This window comes from Zalophus californianus, chromosome 12, assembly GCF_009762305.2.
Source record: "Zalophus californianus isolate mZalCal1 chromosome 12, mZalCal1.pri.v2, whole genome shotgun sequence".
In the NCBI taxonomy this organism is placed as follows: Eukaryota; Metazoa; Chordata; class Mammalia; order Carnivora; family Otariidae; genus Zalophus; species Zalophus californianus.
This window is the reverse complement of record NC_045606.1, coordinates 54,132,712-54,149,921: the sequence shown is the minus strand read 5'-3', so window position 1 is coordinate 54,149,921 and position 17,210 is coordinate 54,132,712. Positions and strand designations below refer to the sequence as shown.

Below are 17,210 nucleotides of genomic sequence, written 5' to 3'. Positions count from 1 at the left end.
ATCTAATCCTTTCTGGAGGTTTTTTTGTTTGTTTCTTTCCCCCTAAGAGAAGTCAGTAGAATCTTTTCTTTGGATGGTGCTGGTGAAACCCTGACAGTTTTTCCTCCTTATTTTCTTACCTTTATGTCTTCACCACTCTTCTGTTATTCTATAATTAGCTGAGGCCACAGGGGATACAATGTAATTGATTAGTTCCACTTTCCTCTACATCACAGAACAGGAACCACGACATAGTCAGGCTTACCAACTTTGAAACAGTGCTGGGAATGGAAGGTTGTTTGGCATACAACAAACTCTGGGTGGCAATGTCTTGTTTCCCTCTCACCAGAAAACATGTTATTCTTAATCTGAGGACTGTGATATCATTATAATTCAATATTCTCTACTTCATGGCTTCTGCCTACTTACGACTTCTACTGCTTCATGTCATCCATTCTCTCTGTCTTACCAGCTTCAGTCAAATTATTTCTTTCCATCTTGAGTTCAAATATCACTTAGAGAGGATCTGATCTGGTTCAGCCAGTCAGCATTCCTTTAGGTTACTGGTCATCCCTTTAGGTTTGGTCTAATCATATGTGTTGCTGCAGTACAATGGAAAGAGTCCTATCACAGCTTGAGGAAAATATTCTTTGTGAATAGACAATGGCTTTTTTTCTAGTATTGTGTTTATGTCTCTTCTATAAGGCAGTCTAGTGTTATGGTTGACATTTAAGTTCTGGATTAAGAGTGTCTGGGTTTAGACCCTCCTTCTATCACTTACCAGCTATCTGAACTTGGGGAAATTTACTTCACTTCCCTCTGCCTCAACTTCCTTATCTATAAAATGAGAATGAAAATATAGCCTCATAGAGCTGTGAGGATTCAATGAGTTAAGGCATGTGAGCACTTAGCCCAGTGCATGCACAAAGTAAGTGCCTGGTAAGTATTAGCTATCATCCACGTGGAGCCCAACGTGGGACTCGAACTCATGACCCTGAGATTGAAACCTGAGCTGAGATCAAGAGTCAGATGCTTAACCAACTGAGCTACCCAGGTTCCCAAGTTATCATTTCTAATTGATTGTCTGAGTAGTCTTGCTCACTAGCAAGGAGAAAATGAGTTCTTTTGCTAAGGATATCTCTAATTGTAAATTTACAAATAAGCATTTATTTATTTATTTAAAGATTTTATTTCTTTATTTGACAGAGAGAGATAGCGAGAGCAGGATCATAAGCAAGGGGGAGTGGGAGAGGGAGAAGCAGGCTTCCTGCTGAGCAGGGAGCCTGATGCCAGGGCTCGATCCCAGGACCCTGGGACCATGACCTGAGCGGAAGGCAGCCGCTTAACCAACTGAACCACCCAGGTACCCCTACAAATAAGCATTTTAGATATGCACTCTGTGGCTGATTAAGCAGCATGATTAAGGCTATTAGGTCCTGATGAAATTCATTCACCAATTCTACAAGTGTTTATAAATACAGTCATTGGGAATATAAGATTAATGAGACAGAGTTTCTGCCTATAATCTACTTGGGGAGATAGGCATTTAAATAATAATAAATCAACTCAAAAGTGGCAGTACAGAAAAACAGAGTGTTCAACTTGCCCTAGACAGGAGCAGGAGCAAGTTAAAGGAGATTGCATTTTAGAGGAGATACTCGACTGGCTCTTAAAGAAAAGGGTGGGGTGCCTGGGTGGCTCAGTTGTTAAGCGTCTGCCTTCGGCTCAGGTCATGGTCCCAGGGTCCTGGGATTGAGCCCCACATCGGGCTCCCTGCTCAGCAGGAAGCCTGCTTCTCCCTCTCCCACTTCCCCTGCTGTGTTTCCTCTCTTGCTGTGTCTCTCTCTGCCAAATAAATAAATAAAACCTTTAAAAAAAGAGAAAAGGGCGTGGGGAAGCATGTCTGGCAGAGGTAACAGCAGAGATGAGAGATAATATGATACTTTCAAGGACCACGTAGGTTGTGCAATGGATCGTTAATCTTTTAAAGGCAATGAGGAGTCCTTGGAGGGTTTTATTTTGTTTTAAAATCTACCTTTATTGTTTTTTCTTTTGATAAGTCATATGTGCACATTATGAAGAGCAATTGACACACCACAGAGATATATACATGGAAACTGAAGATTTCCAATAATTCCTTCCCTGTCCCCTGAAATGATTATTACTACAAAGAGTTTGGAGTCTATTTCTCTGTTTTTCTTTCTCTCTATGCACATAGTAACAAATAGTTGGTGATTATTATTATAATAGGAGAGGAATCTCTTATCTGTGCTTTTTATATATCTTTTAATGATTTAGTACTGAAGTTTTGCAGCAGGATATTAAGTTTGGAGGGAAAACTGGAGGGGCCAAGGCTGAAGAAAAGGAGTCAATCTCTACCTCAATAGATAAAGTTGAGTTTCTATACCTATAAACACTCATCAAGGCCAGCTAAGTTCCATGCTCTCTATGAAATTTTTTTCTGATCATCTCAGCTCACAGTGCTAGTTCTCCCCTTCTAAAATTAATCTACCTTCCCATCATATGTTGTGTATAACTTTATTATGGAACTTAGCACATTCACATTGCATTGGAATCATCTATTTACTCTTGTCTTTTCCACTCAAACATGAAATTCTTAAGGGCAATCTTCTATCTCTAGTTCCTAGCATAGTGTAACACTCAATGTATGTTTGATGAAGGCAAATGACTGGTTTTGTTCAGCTCAACTGACAGAAATGTATCTTTACTAGGCATTTGGATAAAAAGATTAGAAACAGTTTCCTTATCTGTAAAATGTATATGTGGATGTGTATATATATGTATGTATATGTTGTAGTTCTCATTTTACAGATATAGCAGTCACAGGTTATTAGCATGAAGATGAGCTAAGTACAGGAATAGCCATAAAGCCAGGGGAAATTTTCAGGTGCCACTGGGCACCTTCCGATTTTGACAGAAAATGTTATAATGTATCTCGGGGATAATCCAGGAAAACCTTCAGGGGCAAGGCCTCAGAAATCTCTTACAGCCTTAGAAATCAAGAAGTCCTAGCTAGGATCAAAAGCTCAAATAACAACAGTGGTCAGGCAGTTAATGAATCAAAAGTTGGGAATGCTGGTTACACGTTAGAATCACCTGGGAAACTTTAATGGCAAACCAATGGCCAGGTCCTACCGGTAAGAAATCAGAATTTCTAGGATTATGTCCCCAGCCTTCGTATGTCTTTAAATCTCCTCAGGTGAGTCTAACGTGAAGCCGGGGGTGAGAACTACTGCAATTCTAAACGAATGAGGACAAATGGGTGAACAGGTGTGTCATTTCCCTCTTACTCCTGTTGATTGTTGCAAAGGGATCTGCCAGCTTTGTAAAAGTACAGATTTCCAAGTGTAATTTTCCAAACTCTAAAATGTTGGCAAGTAATTTATAATGTTAAAACAAATAAGAAAAACAACCAAACACCGCGGGAGTCAAAGAAAACATGGATAGGGGCCCTACTGGGCACCAGTTCGTAATCTCCCTTGTAGTTCAGCCTTCGCTTGAAGAAACCAACTGATAGAGAGAGGTTAAGTAACTTGTCCAAGGTTACAAAGCAAGTCAGTTTGAGTCAGGACTAAAACACAGAATTTAATGTTCCTCCTGTGTCAGGCGAGGAACACTTGGAGGTGCACTTTAAAAAAACGGGTAAGCCTGTGGGAGGAGAAAGGGCGTTTCAGGCTGAAGGAAGCTCCAGCGCACTGCCTTCAGTATCCCACAATCATCAAAAACAGGGGATTCCTAAAACGTAAGGAAAGACGAGACTCTGAGCAGGGTGAACCAGACACGCACGCGCCGTCCGCAGGTGGCGCCGTAGAGGGGAGAGGCAGGTCGGGACGGGCGGTGAATTACGACCTCTGCTGGCGACGCTCACGACTCCTGCCGTAAATGCCGTGTTCGGCGCGTGCGCATCTCTTTTCTTTTTCGGCTTCCCTACGCGGCAGCTGGTATTGAGAGTCCTCGCTAAGCCGCCGGGGCCGTCGCCATGGTGAAGCTGAGCAAAGAGGCCAAGCAGAGGCTGCAGCAGCTTTTTAAGGGCGGCCAGTTTGCTATCCGCTGGGGCTTTATTCCTCTCGTGATTTACCTGGGTCAGTAGGAGAAGAACCTGGGAGGAGCCGGGAGGGAAGGGTGTGCGGAGGCCTCGTCTCCATTTTTGGCTTTCTAGGGCTGGAGAGCGAGACCCGACCACGCGATGCACGTCCCTTGATGTAGTCTAGTCAGTGGGGTCGGTCTAACCTGAGTTCGAGTTCTTGGTCTCTGCTGTTTTTTGTGGTCTTTAATAAGTCACGTAATCCTTCCCATTCTGTTTTTCCATCTGTAAAATGGAGGTGACCTACCTTTGAGAATTGTTGGGAGAGTTAGACGACCTGATGTATTTGAAAGCGACTCATTCACTCTGTCACTAGGTGGGTTTTCGGGGATATTTGTCCTCACCTCTTCAGGTGGTCGTAGGTGGAAAGAGGCCTGTAGATTTCGTGAGTATGCCACTGTCTTGAAGTATGATTATGACATTAGTTGTTGGATTTCTGTGCTTCTCAGCTGTACAATGAAGGGTTTGGATGATTTTTGTTATAGATCCCATATTATAGGTGAGGAAATCGAGTCATAGAGAAATTTCGTTCCTTGCTGAAGGCTACACAGCTGTTAAGTGGGGAGCTTTGAATTCAAGTAATGGGACATCAAGGCCCATACTCTTAAGCACTATGCCATGCCCTACCGCAAAGATTTGTAAGTGCTCAGGCAAATATTTTCACCTAAGGCTGCACGTTGGGACTTTATCCTATTTCTTGCCTTGAGTAGTTTTTTTCTTTAAATTGAAGCATAGTTGACACACAATGTTTCAGGTGTACAGAGGAAAGGAAAAAGCCCCAGCTCTGTCAGTTGGGCATAAAGCTTGAAATTTTCTAAAACTCAGTTTCACACTTTTAAGACCCTTTGGTTTTAACAAGGTGCTGCTTCCTATTTATTTTAGGTGTCATGCAGCGTTCAAGATAAAGTACAGTCACTCTCAGTCTTGACGGAGCCTTTGATTTGGCTGGATGTTTTCCAGGTCGCTGTGGCTCCGATTTCCCCATGAAATGCAAGCCAACTGATAATCTGGGGATACTTCAGTATAAGGACTTAGAAATATCTTTTTCCTATTTATTTAAAATGCTTTTTTTAAAAAAGCATTATTCTCCCAGATCTTAGCAACTTTGTGTAGGTGTCCAGGATTAGAGCACATAATTATGATAGCCTGCTCTTACAGGCTATGTTGCCCCTTCTCCCTCTCCCCTCCTCAAGCTTTCACATCATGGTAGAAGGGCCCAGTTTAGCTAGTCAAACACTAGATCTAGCTCTCCTTTTAACCAAGAAAGATATGGGGACTTTGATCCTTCCCCTTCTTTATGCCCCCCTTTTCCGTTGTGTGTGTGGGAAGCGGGGGGAGGTCCTTTTTTTAGCCTACCCTTGCCTTCTTGGTCCCTCTGGTTTCTTTGCTGCTCTATTAATTCTTTACATCTACCTTTCCCTCCTTCTCCCTTTTTGTGATTCCTTTTCTACAGCCGCAAAGCAGAAGGGTGTAGCTGGTTGCTACATTCTGTGTATCAAGGGCTCTGGTTTGAAGAGAATGCTCCCCCCCCCACCCCACCCCACCCCACCCCACCCCGCCCCCAGAGTTTTTCTCTTTGCGCACATTGGCTGTATTCTCTTTCTTAGGAATACCATTATGGTGATTTTTCACCCTAGCTTCCAACTCGGGTTGAGAGTAATGTTAGAGCTATTTTTTAGTACTTCTTCCTTGTTAATAATTGTTTATTTCTTTTCACGTCCTAGAAATTTAATTTTGTGTCTAACCTACTTCCCAGGTAGTTTCTTTTTCTTCTCCACCTCAGCTCTCAAAAAAACCTACAACTGGATTGAATTTCTTGTATAATTTAGGTTCATACATAACTTTTAGGGCTTCAGGGAGTACGTGGGGATATAGTGGTATAAAGTAGAACAGATGGTAACATGATAAAAAATCTGTTTGGACATTGATTAACACAAGATTTTAATGAATCACCTCTTGGAAGACCATTCTCCATGGTGTCTTGAATTTCTATGAATCCTGTGAGCAAAGGTTCTGACCACCCTTTGTTCCATAGTATCTTTTTAAGGATGTTTGTGAAGTGAACAGCCTTGGAAAATAGTATTTCCTTTTAGAGCAAAGGGGAGACAGTGCTCACTGCCCATTAAAAAAGACTGGTTCTCTAAACTCAGGGTTCATCTAAAAATGATGACATTCTGACTGTAGTTAACTGCTGGAAGTAATAAACTCTCCTTTGTTTCTGACTCAGGATCTTGTGTCTTCTGCCAGCATCTGTGAAACGGGCAGCCTACTCTGTTGTCTTGAAAATGGAGTAAAATTTCATACCCCCACAGTTCTTGATGCTAACTAATTTTAATCAATCAGCAAATTAGCATATATGTTACCCAGTTAGTTAATAAATATATTTTAAGTGGTAAAAGGCTTATTTAATCATACTTGTAATAAAAGTGTTGACTTAATTAGGTTGTTAAACAATAACTTGGTTTTTTTTTTCCACTCTTTTTTTCTTCCAGTTTTTGATTGCTTTATAAAAAGAGGTTTGTAGGGGATAAAATAAGATATCCTTAATTGTTTTTTAAAAATGTAGTTTTTAAAAAAATCTTTTTGCTCTTTGTAGTCTTTTATCCAGTATGATTTAGTAGTTGTGTCATCTTTTTTTCTGGGTAATAACTAAGAGTGAAAGTACATGCTAAGGGCTATAGTTCTAATTGTGTATATAATAAGAATAAGGTTATTTGTCCTCCCTACTGATGAGTCCTGGACATAATCTCATACTCTAGTTAAAATTCAAGACTGATCTGTAGCACACAGGTAAATTTAGATGGTGTTAGCAGATGATTCTAGCTACCCTAGGTTGATTTGAAAAGAAAAGAAAGTCTTGATAAATGTTTTGTCTGCTAGGGTTTTAATTAACTGTTTATTCTCTTTCTCCTCCTTCCCCTTCTCCCCCAGGGTTCAAGAGGGGTGCAGATCCTGGAATGCCTGAACCAACTGTTTTGAGGTACTGCTCTTACAAATAAATATTTCAGGGCAAATGTTCATCTATTAGTGCTGAATCACTGGGAAGCAGAAGAGTCCTAGTGGTAGGCATTGTAACGGAACTGTACTAGTCAGTATGGTTTTGGGCTGTTGGGAAACTGCAGCAGTTTGCAGACCAGTGTAGCTTGTGTTACCAGGTAATTGCTTTCTCTCCCCTTTCTAATTTGCATTTACTGTACCATGTTATAACCATAATGAAACATATTTACAAGAAAAACAACAAATTTATCATCCTACCACTTTGAAAGGTGAATGAACTCTTTTTAAAAAATTACCCATATTTCTGTTTTATCTTCATTCAGATAAATATAGCCTTTTAGATCATTTAAACAAGAACATGTAGGATTTTGTTTTCTTCACTAAAATTACAGTTGATATCCCATATATTTTTAACTTGTTGATTACTTAGGTTTTTCAGTAGTTTACATAACAGTATAGTGAACATTTTTAGATGGATTTTGTAGGTTTTGATTTATTTCCTTAAGATAAATTCTTATGGGAGTAATAAGTCAAAGTGTATGAACATTTATGACCCTGAAAATGCATTGTCAGATTTCTTTCTCAGAAACAGTCTTGCCAGTGTTAGATAAGCACTTCTGGAAACTTCACACACACACACTCACTCACACTCGTACACACACTATACATAGTCATATACTCGCAAGTGTACGTATATATGTATACTTGTGAAAGCTGTATGTGTACGTATGTGCATATACATATATATAAAGGCAGAATCTGGACAGGTAGGTTTGCTCTTCAGGAGGTACTGATGCTTGGGGCACGATGATGACCGGGACTTGCGCAGGTTCTGTGTGATTTCATCTTGATCCTCTGTCTTACAGACCTTTCTTGTGGATTGCCCTAATAGACTTTGCCCTGGATATTCTGGGTTTTCTGTTTCTTCAGACTCCTAACTCTGAGCCACTTTTTCCCTAGAATGGGCAGAAAGTAAGAGTAGTATCTATAACAGTTATCTGCGATGGGTTAGCCACTCTTTTAGGTGCTTTATATACAGTATCTCTAATTGTCACTTCAGTACTTCAGAGCAGGTCACGAAGTCGGTAGGTGGTGGAATATATCTGTCTCCAAAGCCTACACTCTTTCCACTGGTCGTGTGGGCTCCCCCAGATAATCTTACCTTTTTTCTTAGCACCACAGTGCCATCTAATAGGAATTTCCTTCACCCCCTCTGCCTTACTGGCCTCTCCTTTCTGAGAGGAAGGGGTTTTTCTTCTCATAAGTTTCCACTGTATGTGCCCTCGATTTGTCCATTTCTAAACTTTATTTTTAAGTAGTATCTACACCCAATCTGGGCTTGAGCTTACAACCCCAAGATCAAGAGTCGCACACTCTACTGACTGAGCCAGCCATGTTGTCCCCCAATTTGTCCATTTCTGAAGTTCCTTTCTTTTTCCCTGATAAAGTTCTTCAGTAAATGGTCTTCACTCACTGCTTCTTTCTTCACTTTCCTCTCCCTTTAGCCATTTATGGTGCGGCTTCTAAAAACTGCTTTCAGAGATCTCTAGTAAGTTCCTTTTCTCTTAGCCTCTCCCTTTTGAATTGTAAAATGGGGACTTGAGGTTATGTATCTGCTATTTACTAGCTGATTGACCTCAGAGCAGTTATTTTCATAGGGAAATCTTTAGAAAACATCAGAGAAGGGACTACCTGGTCAAGCAATGTGAACGTTTTCCAAGTACTGGAAATTATTATCAAACACCTTTTCCCAAAAGGCCATTAGCCTTTCTAGAGTGAAGTGTTTCCTCTTTTATAAGTTGGGTATAATATCTACTTCATAAAGTTTTCGTGAGGATTGGGTAAGAGTATCGTATATCAAGTATAATGAGTACTCGGCAAGTAATATGTGAGCAGTAAACTGTTAATAGTAATTTTTAATCTTCTCTGTGTCATCTTCACCTCGCTTTTTTTTTTTTTTTTTAAAGATTTTATTTATTTATTTGACAGAGAGACACAGCGAGAGAGGGAACACAAGCAGGGGGAGTGGGGGAGGGAGAAGCAGGCTTCCCGCGGAGCAGGGAGCCCGATGCGGGGCTCGATCCCAGGACCCTGGGATCATGACCTGAGCCAAAGGCAGATGCTTAACGACTGAGCCACCCAGGCGCCCTTCACCTCACTTGTTTCTCCTGTGAGAACTTGCTCCAGCTGCAAGCTACTGTATGCTAATCCCAGAACAAACTGTATATTTTTGTGCCTTTCTCCCAGTGCTCGTGCTCCCTTAGCCTGGAATGCTCTTTCCCTTGTTCCCACTTGATGAAAAACCATGTCTAGAAAAGCCCAATCTCAAATGTCATCCCTTCCTTAAATCTTTTCCCCCTTCTCGTAGCTGAAACCTCTCTAGTTTTTGTGTTCCCATAATACTCGTTTGTGTGCATCGTTCTCTGCCTTATATTGTGCTTGTTGCTTATTTACATTACATTATATCCTGTGAGCACCTAAAGTAGCTGCCAGCAAGAGTTGAATTAACTTAATTAAATGATTCTGACCTTTTTGGACAGGAATTAATACAGCACTGCATCTTGTGGTAGGACTTTTAGACTGGATCTGCAAGGTGGAGAATAGCATTTTTTGTGCCGAGGTGGGAATAGAATGTGCCCTTCTGTTGTAGTTCTTTACTTCTTTTTGGCTTCAGTTATCCCACCAAGCGTTGACCCTTCAACGTTGCAGTCTGGATGGAGCAGCCACCCCCAGCTTTTTCATTTCTTCACAACATGTCTTCTTAGTGCTGCTCTCCTCTCTGGTGCTCCTTCATTCTTTTCTGTCATTAGGGGCATCTTCTGGTTTCCTTCCAGGGGTATTTGCAGTTTAGGGAAGAGTAATACTTATCTGAATCTAGTTCATGATGTACTGGTCTGCTTCCCTTGCTAAGTTGTTGGGTTTCTGGGGATTAGGACCAGATTGGTCTTAGCGTCCTCTTTCACCCAGGTAGTGCGCTATCAGTGGTCAGCAGATGTTGGTTGATATCAGTCCATATACAAAATGCAGTACTTGAGTGAACACGGAGCAGTACTTAGTAAAACATTATTTAGGCAAAATATATGAACACTGAGGTAAACTAAGAGAATACTTGTTCACATTATCTGTGTAAGGCCAAGGAAGACCTCCTTTTCTCTTTATTTTGGATGCTCATTACCACTGAGGAGGCCTTAATAGATGAATATTTCATTTTTATATCTTAACTCTATGCAAAAATACTTGGCATTTAATGGGAAATTTTAATACACTTTTGGTGAAAATTGGAAATGGATGCTGGGCTTTTTCCCAGGCAAAGCAAATACTTAAAAACAAAAACAAAAAAAACTTCAGAGAATGTTCAAGTTATCATTTTGTAATGCAATTTTATGTGACATGTTACTGGAAACCACATTTTTTTTTTTAAAGATTTATTTGAGAGAGCGAGAATGAGAGAGAGAGCACATGAGAGGGGGAAGGGTCAGAGGGAGAAGCAGACTCCCCGCTGAGCAGGGAGCCCGATGCAGGACTCGATCCCAGGACTCCAGGATCATGACCCGAGCCGAAGGCAGTCGCTTAACCAACTGAGCCACCCAGGCGCCCGGAAACCACATTTTTCATCAGCAAGGCTTAGAAATAAAACACCTCTTGTCTTCCTCCAGAATCCTGTTGCTTAGTCAGGAAATGGTTTAGGAATTTGGGCTAGTAAGTGGCTGGAATGTTCGAGGTAAGAGTTGAGGCTGAAATGAAGACTAATAATTGCTCCTGGGATGGGTGTGTTGTAATGGTTAAGAGCACCTGGGTCAGGGGCCGCCTGGGTGTCTCAGTCAGTTCAGCGTCTGACTCTTGATCTCATCTCAGGGTCATGAGTTCAAGCCCCACGTTGGGCTCCACACTGGGCATGGACCCTACTTAAAAAAGGGGGGGGGCACCTGGGTCATACCATTCTGCCACTTAAGATGGGTAACCATATCAAAGCCTTGGTTTCTTCCATGTATTTAAAATAAAAGTCATAATTGGGAGTTGGGAACTTTCTACACGGTAGTGACCCATAGAAAGCATTCGGTAAATGGTATTTTCAGCTTTACTATGTGGTATCTAATAATGATACGGTTTTATATTGTGGGTTCATCAGTCCTTCATGTTAATGAAAATCATTAAAATCATTTATCTTTTGACAGACCTCAACTTACATTTTCCTTTTTGTCTACAGTAGGTAACCACACTCAAAAGTAACAAATCTGTATTTCTTTAAATATATATCTCTTAATTTTTTTTGCTCAATGAGATTGAGCCTTGTCTTATAGTATCTCTGAATTTGATGAGTAAACACAAACGTAAATGTATAAAATCTAGTTCTTAAACTATGTTTAAGTTTTTACTTTGGGGTTTAATTTATTTCTCCTCTTCACAAACATTTTAGCTTACTTTGGGGATAAAGGTCATCTGGATTTGGAAGCAATCAATGGACAGGAACAACATGGAAGGTGTGCGCTCTGGCTGGGATAAGAGATGGGACGTCGTTCAGACATTCACCAGTTGAATGGCACAGGGCTCTTCTCAGATGAATCTGTGGCAGAGTGGAACCTCTCCTGACTTATTTATCATAGACTGTACCAAAATAAATGTTTTTAACAGTGTTATGTCTTGAGTCCTTTTTGAATCAAACATAATGGGCTATTAGGTAAAAATTTAGCCTTTTGTACTTTTTCAAAGCAGTGTATATATATATATGCCTAGATGCTACCTTAAAAAATAGAACTTTCGAGTTAATTCTTGGCCATTCACTTAAGTGGATTCCGCTTCCTTTTGCATTGAATTGGTAATTTCCCCTGGGATTTTCTAAGGTAGTAAAAGTAGAGACAGTTCTCAGTTTGTGGTGAACTGGCCCTTTTTGCATGTCATTGGAGTAAAGTTGTCACTGAAAGAAATGGGTTCTGTGGCTCTGTTGGTAGGGGATGGGGATGGCTTTGCGGAGTTGTGTGCCTGCTTTGTCAGTTAAATTAGTCTAAGATTTCCCTCATTGGTGTTTGGAATCTAGAGCTGTCTGGGCAAGAGCCCATGGATAGTTACATAGAATAGTAGCACTTTCTACTAAAACAATGAATGGGAATTAGTTTTCAGTATCAGATCCTGGTTTCCTGGGATCTCTGCATGTATTTGCATGCTCCACGGACCAAGCCAGCCAGGTGCCCCTCTCTACCTGTATTTGAATCCTATTTTAATTTAGCTTTTTCTGTAACTCTAACAAAATAGCTCTATTTACTTAGAGAATTGTAATTAATGGAGGAAAGTAGGCCTGAAATAAGATATGATTTGGGAGGAGCCCATTGGCTTGAATGTTTTAAACATCCAGTGTTTAAGTAGAGAATAATCATGAATGTAATCTCAGGTGACTAGAGCTGTCATTCCCAGAAAATTCTTCCTTATTTCTGATGTAAACCCTCTTAACTATTTAAGCCTATTTCCTCAAGTTTTGTTAACTTTACCATGGAGACGTAGGAGACTATTATGGAGGCTTACTGCATAATGGGATTTTAAAGTGAAATTCCTGAGAGCTAACTGCAGGAAAGTCATTTTTGGCAAGCACTTAATGTAATTGCTTCAACATCTCTATGAATCTAGGCACTTAATGATTTTGCTAAAAACTCTTAGCATTAGCAGTTTTTAAATCCCATAGAATTGCTTAGGAATGTGCACCCCCTCCCAGTCCTGGCTAAATTTTAGTGTTTGTGAACTTCTGTTTAGTTAGAATTGTGGTGCACATTAACACCTCTTTCTTGCTCAGGATTTTCAGAAATTGAGATTGAGAAAATTATGTCAGGTGTCCATTTTGATAAAATACTAACATGGATAGCAAACTGGTTTTGTGTTCATTGAGGGTTAACTTGTAGCTGTCTTTAAAAACCCAGTAGATTTTAATTTTTTTTTTTTTTAGATTTTATTTATTTGAGAGAGAGAGCACAAGTGGGGAGGAGAGGGAGGCTTCCCCCAGAGCAAGGAGCCCGATGTGGGACTTGATCCCAGGACCTCGGGATCATGACCCGAGCTGAAGGCAGACGCTTAACCGACTGAGCCACCCAGGTGCCCAAAACCCAGTAGATTAATTTAAAGTGAGAAATCCAGAGTTAAGTAGGAAGGGACTAGTTCTTTGATCTTCTATCTGGGGAAGCTAAGGAACAGTTGAAGCACTTGTTCAAAGCACAGGTAAGAGCTGAGACTAGTACACCCTTGAATGTGTGTGTATATCTTAAAGTGAGATCTTAAAGTATGAGATGTTTACAACTAAGCTACATTTTACAGAATTTTGGTTTTTAGGGCAGTGCAATCCAACAAGCATTGGTCTTTTCTGTGCTAGACACTGCAGAGTCCGTATAATTAAGATTATTTCTGACCTTGATTTGCTTAGGCAAAAACACTGAGCTGATAGGATCTGGTTTGAGTCCTGGTCCTGCCATTTAGTTCCTAGCCCTTGGTGAAGTCACTTAATCTTGAGACTTTGGTTCTTCCAAAAAATAGGAATAACAATACTTGCCCCAAGGTGTTACTTTCTAAATTTTCTAAATTGATGGTTCTCATAGCTGTTCCCAGACTGGCATCATCACCTAGAAACTTGTTAAAAGTGTGCATTTTCAGGTCTGGAAACAGTGTGAGGCCTAGCGATCTCTGTGATTTAAGTACTTTAGCTGTTATGTTGAATTGTTAACTTCTTTCCAGATAGTCGTGAAGTTGCATGCAGCGTTAGAAACGCTACAGAAAGATCCCTGTATCCTTTACCTAGTTTCCCTCAATGGTGACATGTAAAACTACAGTATCAGGGTATTGATTATTGGTGAGTCAATTTTTCCGTTACCCCAAGGATGCCTCATTATTGCCCTTTTATAGCCACCCTCACCCACAACCCACCCCCATGCCTAGCCCCTGGCAACTAGTAATCTGTTGTCCATATCTGTAACTGTCATTTCAAGAAAGTTACATAAATGGAATTAATACAGTAAATAAACTTTTGGGACTGGCTTTTTTTCACTCAGCATATTTGTTGAGTCATTTAGGTTGTGTGTATCAGATTATTCCTTTTTATTGCTGAGTAGTATTCCATGGTATGGATGTACATGGAGGACATCTGGGTTCTCAGTTTTTAGCTGTTAGGAGTGAAGTGGCTACAAACATTTGTGTACAGCTTTTTGTGTGATCCGTGTGTGTTTTAGCAAGTCCTCAGAAGACTGACATAACTCAGGTTTGAGAGCTGCTGCCTTAGACTCATGGAAGTCTTCCTCCTTCCCCTACATGTTCACAGTCTGTTTTCTGCTTCAGATCCAGAGTGCCCTTTTATTTTTTTAATTTTTTACTTTATTTTATGTAGGCTCCATACCCAGCATGGAGCCCAACACAGGGCTTGAACCCAGAACCCTGAGATCAAGACCCAAGCTGATATCAAGAGTTGGACACTTAACCAACTGAACCCCCCAGGAGTGATCCTTTTAAGATTACATCACACCCTCAGAACTTCCCAGTGGCTTCCTATCACTGGGAATAAAATTCTGAATTTGTACTTCTTGTGATTTATGAGACTGTAATCTGGTCTTATGCACCCTTGATCTCTTCCTTGCCTAGGATTCTTCCCTCCATGTTCACTTGCACTCTTGCTGTTTTGATCTCTTGTTCCTCAGTAAGGCCACACACGTACTTACCCAAGTGTCTGAGTTGCTCTTCTCTCTGCTGGAACTCTTCTCCCAGACGTCCACATGGTTGGCTTCCTCTCTTTAATCTGTACTCAAATGTCACCTTGATGGAGAGGGCTTCTTTCACCCTTATGTAAAATAGCAGACTCTACACCTGTCTCGTTTCCCCATCATTTTCTTCCTTCATCTTACTTTTTCAGAATTTTAACCCACCTGATTTTGTATGTGTGTGCATGTAAATAATCTTGACTCCTAGAATGTAAACTTCATAAATGCAGGACTGCGTTTGTATCTTTAGAGGCTAGCACAGGCTCTAGTAATAGTAGATATTCAGTAAGAATGATGAATGAATTGTGGAATTGTATGTGTGAAGTTTAAAATGCTTTGGGAACTGGATAATGTGGATCATTGTAAAGGACCAGTATTTCTGTGTTAGCCATAGTTGGTAATCCGATCCTGGCCAAGGACTTGACATCAAAAGATGTTGGGGGGAGGTAACTCGGGAAAGGGAATGTTTGCTATGCCTTGGCACTTACTCAGCTGCCACAACTATCCTGTGAAGTAGGGCATTCTCTCCACTTTCAGATGAAACAGACGTGGGTCGTTTCCCCTAAATCACAGAGAAAGCTTGGATTTGAACCCAGGTTTGCTAACGAAAAGCTTAAATGATTTTAGTACTGCTACATGCCACATTTAAAAATAATTTTTGCAACTGATGAAATGATAAAATAGGCAATTACAACAACTATAAAATGTTAACATTTCAAGTTCTCTAGAGGGTCCATGTACTTGACCCAGTATATGGGGCCCTATACACACAGCACATGGAGTAGTCACGTTCACATCCTAAATTTAACTTACTCGAAATTACTATGGCAGCTACAACAAACCTTAAACATTTCCTTGTATTATCTTTCCTTGAACGGCCCCATTTCTATTGAGGTATATTTTACATGCAATAAAATGAACAGATTTTAAATGTATATTTTGATAAGTGTTGTCAATTATATATACCCTGTAACTACCCCACCAAGATGGGGACCAGGATCTCCTTGAACCTGGAATCCTTAGTGTATCACACGTGGTAGGTGCTCAACAAATGTTTTTGAATAAAATGTATAAAGGTTTTTTTGAGACTGACAGATGAATTATGATAGGAAAGTTTGAATTGATGTTCCCTTTCTTTCCTGTAAGAAGCAAAGATATTAAAAGGTAAATAATAGGGGCACCTGGGTGGCTCAGTCATTAAGCGTCTGCCTTCGGCTCAGGTCATGATCCCAGGATCCTGGGATCGAGCCCTGCATCAGGCTCCCTGCTCCGCGGGAAGCCTGCTCCTCCCTCTCCCGCTCCCCCTGCTTGTGTTCCCTCTCTCGCTGTGTCTCTCTCTGTCAAATAAATAAATAAAATCTTAAAAAAAAGGTAAATAATAATCAGAGGTTTACTCAAAACTGAGATGATGGAAAAGAAAGGTACTGCAGCATTTTCTTTCCTGTTGTGTCAAGGACAGTCCAAAAGAGGAAGTAAGGAAGAGGGTATGGAAACAGGGAAAAAAGATAGTTTTTCCCTGAGGAAAACAGACTTGAACTGCTAACAGAAAATAAGCGTTGAAATGTCAGCAGCTCCCTGGTGTTCCTTAGTGCATTTTGAGGGTGAGACCAGAGACTAGAAAGAAGCTCCCAGGGAGCAAAACTAGAGGCCCCAGAAGGAGTTTCCTAGAAAGCAGAACTGAAGGTCCCCAGAAACTGCCAGGAAGGGAAGTTTCTATTTCTGCCTCATGGAATTTCATATTGTTCCAGACCAGTAACCACAGCAGATTTTCCTTTCTCCTTTTTTCTGAATCACAATTTTAATGTGGCTATCTTGCTCCTATACCACCTTTTTGTATATTGGATAAGTTGGGGCAGGTTAACTTGTCTTTAAGTTCTTAGATTGCTGGACCATGGAGAGCCATCTGGAGGAGATGGGAGGTGCGCATTTCCCACACTTAGTGAACTTTGACCTGGACGCAACGTCTAGATGAGACTTGAGAGTTGGCTCCTTGGGAGAGGATTCACTGTGTTTTATATATGAGAATTCATATGTTTAAATATTTGGTCAGCCAAGAGATGGACATATCAGAGAATGTTAGTTGTCTATCAAAGATCCACTTTATGTTTCAAATTGTCACATGTAGCTGCTCATTGCAATCAAGCTATAAGGGTCTCAGACTGCTTTGGAGTTAGTTGTGACTCCATAACTAATATTTGATCATTGAGATGTAAGCAGGAGTGTTGTGTGGTACTTTTTTTTTTTAAAGATTTTATTTATTTGTTTGACAGAGAGACAGCGAGAGACGGAACACAAGCAGGGGGAGTGGGAGAGGGAGAAGCATGCCTCCCACCGAGCGGGGAGCCTGATGTGGGACTCTATCCTAGGACCCTGGGATTATGACCTGAGGCGAAGGCAGATGCTTT

The 17,210-nt window shown here is 40.7% G+C and overlaps 1 protein-coding gene across 1 annotated transcript; it reads left to right on the top strand.

The window, feature by feature from the left end:
* Positions 1-3,914: 3,914 nt before the first annotated feature.
* On the top strand, positions 3,915-11,718 carry TOMM7 (translocase of outer mitochondrial membrane 7). The gene is made up of 3 exons (XM_027572975.2): positions 3,915-4,082; positions 7,016-7,064; positions 11,499-11,718. The coding sequence occupies exons 1-3, from the start codon at positions 3,980-3,982 to the stop codon at positions 11,512-11,514; spliced, it is 168 nt and encodes a 55-aa protein (XP_027428776.1). The 5' UTR covers positions 3,915-3,979; the 3' UTR covers positions 11,515-11,718.
* Positions 11,719-17,210: the final 5,492 nt, after the last annotated feature.

Coding starts and splice junctions, on each gene's coding strand:
- TOMM7 (XM_027572975.2), top strand. CDS start 3,980: ATGGTGAAGCTGAGCAAAGAGGCCAAGCAGAGGCTGCAGCAGCTTTTT. Junction 4,083..7,015: donor TCCTCTCGTGATTTACCTGG/GTCAGTAGGAGA, acceptor CTTCTCCCCCAG/GGTTCAAGAGGGGTGCAGAT.